At 37.2% G+C, this 8,492-nt stretch overlaps 1 protein-coding gene across 2 annotated transcripts; it reads left to right on the top strand.

The window, feature by feature from the left end:
• Nucleotides 1–37: 37 nt before the first annotated feature.
• Nucleotides 38–8,132, top strand: pnkd (PNKD metallo-beta-lactamase domain containing). Of its 2 annotated transcripts, XM_067515659.1 has the most exons (10): nucleotides 38–214; nucleotides 760–875; nucleotides 1,038–1,150; nucleotides 2,230–2,288; nucleotides 2,630–2,722; nucleotides 3,474–3,637; nucleotides 4,730–4,816; nucleotides 5,657–5,772; nucleotides 6,554–6,728; nucleotides 7,783–8,132. In XM_067515659.1, exons 1-9 carry the CDS (start codon nucleotides 60–62, stop codon nucleotides 6,725–6,727), a joined length of 1,077 nt encoding a protein of 358 aa, XP_067371760.1. In that variant the 5' UTR covers nucleotides 38–59; the 3' UTR covers nucleotide 6,728; nucleotides 7,783–8,132. The 2 variants fall into 2 exon arrangements, with proteins under 2 accessions (XP_067371760.1, XP_067371759.1); XM_067515658.1 differs by having other exon boundaries at nucleotides 39–214; nucleotides 6,554–8,132.
• Nucleotides 8,133–8,492: the final 360 nt, after the last annotated feature.

The raw sequence follows: 8,492 nt of genomic DNA, 5'->3' as shown, positions 1-8,492 counted from the left end.
GTTCTTCGTTTCCGGGATTTACGTGTTCACACGTCATTACGTTCTCCTCCTCAGAGGCTATGGCGTTTTCTGACTGGATGGTTAAACTGATAGCTGCTGCATCCTTCTGCTTCTTGTGTTTATGTCTTCGCTACAGACGCAAAGGACATTTGTCTTGCAGAACATTGTTAAGCACGATAATGGCTCGCACGGAGAAGCCGTTGTTCCGAATCGCGTGAGTTTGTTATTCGTAAATAAAAAAAGGTTTTGTTATTGTCGTGTCTTGTTAGCATAGCTTAGTAACGTGTAGCCTTTATTATTAGCGAAGGCCAAACTGTATTCAATTATGTTACAATTTAAAGTTGCAATGCAAGAAGACAATTTTTTTACAAGAAATCTTTCGGTTTAAAGCTGTCCTCTAGAAGGTACAAGCCTCGCATTTAATCGGCATACAGATTACTACACAAACATACGTTTTACGACCGATTTTTGTAATTGATCGTTTGGTGTGTAATGACATCACAACCAACTACTTAGGTTTAAGTGCTTCATTCTTAGCGCTGTTTAGTCGAACACACTTTGCCGAATTGAAGGATGGTTCCGTGTGATGTGATTTTTAGTAGTGGCCACTAATGTAGCTTGTCAGTCAGCCTACGTTTTTAAATAGAATGCTTGAATATGTGTAACTTCCCTTTTTAGCCCAAGTAGGCTTTGAGGTCAGCATTATCGACCAATACCACAGCTACCAGACACAATTTCCAAGCTCTTTGTGTTTTCCAGGTACACACTCTACACCAGGACCAGACTTGGATACATGTACTATAAAAGACAAATGAGGAAAGCCCGAGAACAATACCCTGCTGGACATTCCACAGCTCAGCCCATGGAGTTCAATGGTAGATATGGATTATACTGTATACAACACCATTGTATATTTATTCACTTTACATACTATGATATACGAATACCTTTAATACACGTCTACTTCGACCATTCTAAATGAATATGCTTAATATTGTACAGAATGTTTTATTTGCCATTTCTTTGCCTGCCCCTAGGTATTAAAATTATTCCTATATCGGTGCTGTCGGACAACTACAGCTACCTTATAATTGACACGGATTCCAGTGTGGCAGTTGTTGTAGACCCTGCAGATCCTCAAACAGTTCAGGTGAGTAACTATTATTACCAGCTGCATGTATGGGCATTGCTGTTGTTTGCAAGAAGTGTAAGTTTGGCACTAATATGCAGAAAACAACTGACTTTTCTCCTGTGCAGTTAGTTTTATGTAACAGTAGATGATGACTTGACTTGACTTGACTTGCTTCAGAGCACATTTCAGCACAAAAGTTGAGACATGCCATCAATTTTCCATATCTCATTGTAATACTACCTGGTTTTGAAATAAATGCTTTGTCTCTATTTTTGTAGTGCTACCACACCAAGGGTTGGATCTAAAATTGAAACTAACTAAAATGAATATCACGACACTATAATGCACGGCCAATGATCCGCTGTGGCGACCCTGAACTCACGGGATAAGCCGAAAGGACAAAAAAATAAAAAATATTTTAAAAAATAAGGCACGGCGAGATTCCAGGGATGTTCTAACATTACAATAGTATTACAAAAAGGTTGTGTTTAAAACAACTCAGTGCAAGTGAACAATCCAAATAGTAGGAAAGTGGGATTGTAGTTCTGTTAACAAACAGAGGCAGAAGATGTACACGATTTCAATACTCAAATTGAAGTAGAACTTCACATTCTTTACTCAAATATAAAGTTCTTCTCTAAAAAAATAGATTTCTCATGGCATCAATGATCAATCTGAGTTTTAAAAAAGTTTATTTTAAATGTTTTTGAACTTGAAGCTGTTAAAACAAATATGGAAGTATTGTACAGATTTGTTCCACAGCTGCAAAATAAATTCCATTTCTGCAGATGTCTAATATGTTTAGGCCTTGGTAAATTTAAATATACAACTTCAAGTGTTAAATTGCTACAGTACTTAGTCACGTATTGTAAAATATCTGACTAAATATAATTTTTTTGTTGCCTTACAATCGTGTCTTTTTACTACTTTCAGTTATTTTGTAAGAACATTCACAACAGTCTCCATTACAAGCACAAGTATAATTTCTAATCTGCAATATTTGGCAACTAAATAGGCTTTTGAATAAAGTGCTGCTGAAGAAGTGTTGATTTAACATGGTAACGATGAAGGTTTTAACAGCCCTTGTAACTTTTCAGGCAGTCCTTGAGAAAGAGGGGGTTATGTTAGAAGCAATACTCTGTACACACAAGCACTGGTGAGTTAAATAGTTTTCACATGCATATTTTAATAGAGGGATATATTTGTGTGGGTGTTATGTATGAAAATGAGATGAGAAGGGGTTGGAAACGCCCATTAAGAGACTGGAAAATTCCATTATTACAAATTGTAATTGTCAAATAAATATAGCTAAACATGGTGTTCATATGTTCATATTTTTAATATCTAAAAAAAGGAAAACACCACTATTGTATTTCGTATTTTTCAAATGTTTACATTCCGACCTAAACAAAAATCAAAAGTGTATGGTTGAAAATGCCAAGATAAAAACCCAACTTGGTGTTCCCAGTAAGCCCCTGCTTTTTGTGCCATTTACAGGGATCACAGTGGGGGAAACAAAGCGCTGAAAAGGCTTCACAGCTCATGCCGAGTTTATGGAAATGCAGCTGATAACATTCCTGGCCTCACACAGTAAGTCCTCATTCTCACAGTATTGCACAGTGCCTCCCACAGAATCAGTTATACAGTACTGAGTCCTGTCTTGCCCCAACTGTCAGCACTTGTAGCAGCTGACTTCACAGTATATTATGATGGTATGATAAGGTGCTCCCATATGTCTTGGGGGGTTATGGCCCAAGAGTCATCCAATGCGTGCCTGTTTCCAAAACCATGAACTAGTGTGTTCATGTAGTTACATATACGTTTACATTTTATTCATTTGGCAGATGCTTGTATCCAAATCGATTTACAAGTAAGTAGCTGACACTAGAGATAACTTTAGGGCTCAGTGTTTTGCCAAGAACTGGGAGTTGAACCACCGACCCTACGGTTCGTGGATGACCTCTCTACTAACTGAGCTTATTCATTCATAGATGACCGCTCTACCAACCAAGCCACAGCTATGTAGTTATCCATAAGTGTAGTTTAATCAGTCATACGTAGTTAAAAGCTATGTGTTTGTTTTTGTCAGTGACTGTAAAAATACCCAGATTAACATGGATCAGCTTTTTGTTGTTTCTCACATTTTTCAGTTCTTCATTTGTTTATCTGTTTTTAAGATCTCAAAATATTACAATTACCTGAAATATTAGAAATTGCCAGTCCCTAAGACAGTCACTCTAAATATTGCACACAGCAACTAAAGCAGTAACAAATGGCAGCATTATATAGCAAGTTCAGTTGTATTTTGTTATCAGTTTTTTTTTTTTTTCTCTGTTCCCAGCCCTCTATCGCACAAAGACTCTGTAACAATTGGTCACATGCACTTTAAGGCATTTTTCACTCCCGGACACACAGTGGGCCACATGATCTACCTCCTGGATGGCCGAGCGGTCGGTTCCCCCTCCAGCCTCTTCTCTGGTGACCTGGTGTTTCTTTCAGGATGCGGTGAGTTAAAGAACAGGGCAAACTGAAATAATAATTTTTAATCAAAACTTTTGACATTTTTTTTATGTGGAAATTATACATGTAATACTGTACATGTCTTAATAATATCAGGTCAGCCACTTGATTTTCTCATTGATCTGGTGATGCAAATTGCTATAGATATCATTCAACACTATAATCCCCTTTTTCTGGATCTCTGCATGAGGACAAGCTAATATTTTATGTTAACTGTAACAACAGCATAATGTTTATTTAACATAATCAAACTCCCAATTCATTACCTTCTTAGTCAATGAAGTGGCCCATTTTATGAGAGAATCCTATTTGTGCAGACACCAGATGGTTTACATACAGTTGTTTGAAAGTTTATGTACCATTTACATTTGTCTATATTTTTTCATAAATATGAGCTAAAATGTGAGAAAGTGAATGAAATTAAACATATCAGTAAAAGAAGTTACTGTATTATTGGAAAGTCTTTGAAGGGGTCATTGGGAAATTGGCTTTCCTTGTGAGTTCTGGGACATTGCAATGGTCCCGGGAGGAGGAGCCCCAAGGTGTAAAGTCTTGGAAAAGGCCGCTCTTGAAGTGGCATAAACTATAGTCCACCATCAGGAGAACATTGACAATGTTAGTGTGCATGACAGAGCTGCAAGGAAGAAGATACTGATCTCCAGAAAAAAACATTGTTGCCCTTTTAGAGTTTGTTCAGGGCCATATGAACAAGTCAGACTGTGGCCATAATCTGGCCAGATGAGACCAGAGTAGAACTTCGTGGCCAAACAAAGCAACTCTGATGATTTGAGTTTACTCATCAAATGCAGTCAACTTTAGCCTATCTAGTAAACAATAAGCACACATCACTGTCTTCTCAGCTAAAAGCTATAACAACGTGCAAATCATACTCTATGCTGTTCAAGCCTGCAATTTATGCACGTTTTTGGTTATGTAATCTGACTGGTATTTAAATGATTGTTTTTACTAATAAGAATTGAATTGCGCGACACTTGCATGTCTCTAAGAATATTAATGTATAATGAAATGAACTTGGAATTACTTGAAATCAGTTAAACCCACTGTTGTTGTTTTCAGGGAGAATGTTTGAAGGCAGTGCAACAACTATGCTGTCATCTCTGGACACTGTTGGGTCCTTAAGTGATGACACTTTATTATGGCCTGGTAAGAAAATGTTCTCACTTTTCAGAGACTTGGTATCAAACAGGTCAGTGTTTGTGTGATGTGGTTGCTGTGGAATGTGCAGTGTCTTTGTATTCATTTTTTTCAGTTTAGTTAATCTCTACTCACTATATAGTGTGATCACCATTTTGTAATAATAATAATATTCATCAATTTTATTTATAATTTACTATACATTTAAAGCAAATCTCAAAGTTCTACGAGGAAGATATAGAAAAAACTATAAAAATATCAATGACGACAAGACAATAGAATAATTTAAAAACATATAACAAAATAATTAGCTAAAATATGATTCCCTAAAAAGCATCCACAGTCTGTGGAGCCCTAAGGTGGACTGGCAGGGCTTTCCACAGATGGGGAGCAGTGGCCTCAAATGCCCTGTCCCCCATTGTTTTGAGTTTTGTCCTGGGTGGGCGAAGACAGTAAGATTTTAGAGATGGCCTGCGGAGTGAAGTATGTGGGGCGGGGGCATCTCCGTACAGACAGTGATAATTGTGAAGGAGGAGTTAGTACTCTATACGAAGGGGAACAAGGAGCCAGTTGTAAAATTACTGTTGTACAATTTAAACAGCTGTTGGTGACAAAGCAGTGTGACAATTGTTAGCAAGTGTCTGAAATGTCAAGTGACTGCTAACTATTGAGTGATCTTAGTGTACACTATATAGGGTGAGTAGGGGGGAATTTTGGACCCAATCATCTCACCAATGCACTTAGAGTATTGTCAGGGTATTGAGGGACTATAGAGTCTTAAGCATTTCCAGAGGATTTTTTAGCATTTTTTTAATGTTATCTATTTTGTGTCCACTGGCTATTCTTCAGGTCATGAGTATGCAGAAGACAATCTGCTGTTTGCTGCTGAGGTTGAGCCACGCAATGATGCCAGGGAAAACAAATATCAGTGGGTGCTGCAGCAGCGGGGCCAGAAGCTGTGCACGGTGAGAATGATATATCACTATTGTTATGCCTCTCGAGCATGCCATCCCAGAAGGGATTCATGTTGTCCAGCACCTGGTAAGGAGGGCTTATCGCCTACATACAGTGTTTGTGTTGTCAGTGCCCTGAGCGCTCGCTTTCTTCTCGCTTCATCCTCTTTCTGGCTCTCACAGTCGAGTCTCGTCTGTGATACCGTCTGCAGCAGCGCAAAGGTTCACTGTTCACTGAAGTTCCTATCCAGAATTTAGATTAGTTTTTATCTTGACATCAGTAGATCAGTAGAGCATCGCAATAAAGGCAGTTTCACATGTTTACAACTCAATGAATTTTGACACCTTACCCAAAACTTCTTAAATGATTGGGTGTATTGTTTTGTCTGTATTGTGTTGCTTGATTGGTGCATGACATGTGAGTAGTTTAATTCTTCAGATATTGTTTTTGATAGATTTTGATTTTTGTTTTTGTTTTTTAATGATAAGCAGATTATCTGTACAGTTGTAGGGTTATGGTGAAGAATCACTTATACAAACAATAAAACAATGAAAATGTCCCTTATGGCAGAGATACTTAGTACATGAACTACTGTGAAAAATTATTCTTCACCAAACATCAGCTATACTACATTATTTTTTTTAACTACCTTGTCATTAAATGTCTGTGGAGATTCTTGTTGACCAAGGATGACTTGTTAATGATGATCATTATTGGAAAATCTCTGAATGGTTTGTAAATCGTTGTGATGAGATACTTTGCGTTTGATGAAGGCATGCACTTCATTTTCAGAGTCCTTCAACAATTGGAGAAGAAAAGCAGTACAATCCTTTCCTGCGCAGCCACTCCATGGAGCTCCACCTGGCCCTTGGTATCCAACAGGTCCAGAATGAAGACTGGACCCAGTTCAGGGCTCGAGTGCTAGAGGAGCTGCGAAAGCGCAAAGACGTCTATAACAGGAGATAGTGTGAGTGGTCCACTAAACACTGAGGAACAGAGGAGTGATCTGTACTGGGCAGCAGTGCAAAAGCTCCAGTGTGCAGTTGTGAAAACCAAGATAAATATTATAAGCTGTGCTCCAAGGTACTGTAAAAAAAAAAACCTTTTTGAGGACTTTTAAGGGGCATTAAGTAATTTTAAGCAATTTGTGTTAAGACTGAGCAATGCTCATTTATTGCCTCTTTAACTTAGAGACATGAACAATAATGTAGATGTGCATGATTTGCATTCCTGTTTTCTTCAGGTAGGTATAAAGAGATTTCTCATTCTCACAGGGTGAGATCATAGGCGTTCATCATAGTTCATGCTAGAGCTAGGTATCCTCACCTTTATTTATTTTAGGACAAGTAATTAACAATATTTTGTGTCTTTCATGAAAACCTTTTGGTACGCTGTCTCTGTTGCTGCTAAAGTGTACATATGTACTTTGTTCGTGGAGACATTGAGTTTTGGACTTGAGTATTTTGCTTGTGAATACTAGGGATTTTTCTACACTTAAATAAATCACACAAATACTCCGGCATCTGTACTTCGTGTGAGCACAAACTTTGTATGCTAGACTTTTATTTGAATAAGTCTCCTGAAGAGCCAAGGTTTTTGTGAGATGTAAAAAAAAAAATGTGTTTCTAACTTTATGGTGCATGTGGTTTGGCTACTAGCACTAACACTGTCAGGGTTTTGCCAGGGTTTAATTCAGTATTGGCCATTTTTAAATCAACTTACTATCAAAATTGTGCTAATATTTTAGTTTGTTTTTATTCTTTGTTTGCATATTACATCATCTCCACAGTTTCTAACATTTATTCTGATGTTTCACCTTCATGCCATTTTTAAGTTCATGCAGCCCCCTGCTAAAACATGTAGCTTTTCTCTGGTAGCGAAAACACTATTTTGTAATTTAGTGATAAAACAATAATTTATCTGCTAGTGAGCCAAGTGTAAAAAAAAAAAACTTCTTCTAGTCGAGATGTTTTTGTGTGTTTGTTTGTTTAAACCTTTTTTTTTTTTTACATTTTCCTTAGTAGGGTCACTACTGGGTGTGATCAGCAGCGCATGTGAAGGATTTGACTGGTATTGCATTGTAATTTTTGCCACAAGACTGAATTGCTGTATTACTGTGCACTGTATTTTGCAGTTGATTTTATTTTGTGCTAAAGATGCATGATGTTGAATATAATGAAATTTTAGGATCTTTGTTTTTTTTCTAATGTGAGAATCCATTTTTCAAAAGAAGGAATGTTTTTGTAAGCTGTAAACTAACGTGCATATATTTTAATATATTGTAGGATTTATTATACTGTAACAATACAGATGGGGGAAATAATTTCAGTATAATAAACATGGTTTTCTTCCCATGCAGATTTGAATATTTCTTTTGTATTTTGTGTCTTTTTCTAGGGGAAGTCTAATGTACCCTCTGTTTAGGTGAAGATAAACTATCATGCAAAGGAATAAACCTTTAAACTTTTGAGGAGATGTAAAACCTCTTTATATCTCTCCGTTGCTCCTCTAGAAGGGCTTGTACCAAAGCACCTTATCCCCTGGTGATTGTTGACTAAAATGTTGTTGTGTTTGTTTGATGCAGATTCGCATCCTATTTGCATATGTTTGAGTTACGAACACCACCACTCGGGAGACTGTTTTACTTCAGGTTACGTTTTAATGAGGAAATATGAAAGTAAACTCCTCCATTAGAGCTGTCGATGGGTTATTTGTTGTCTTTATGAATGTT

This window comes from Channa argus, chromosome 9 (assembly GCF_033026475.1).
Source record: "Channa argus isolate prfri chromosome 9, Channa argus male v1.0, whole genome shotgun sequence".
NCBI lineage: Eukaryota > Metazoa > Chordata > Actinopteri > Anabantiformes > Channidae > Channa > Channa argus.
The sequence above is the reverse complement of the archived record's forward strand: the minus strand, read 5'-3'. Positions and strand labels throughout refer to the sequence as shown.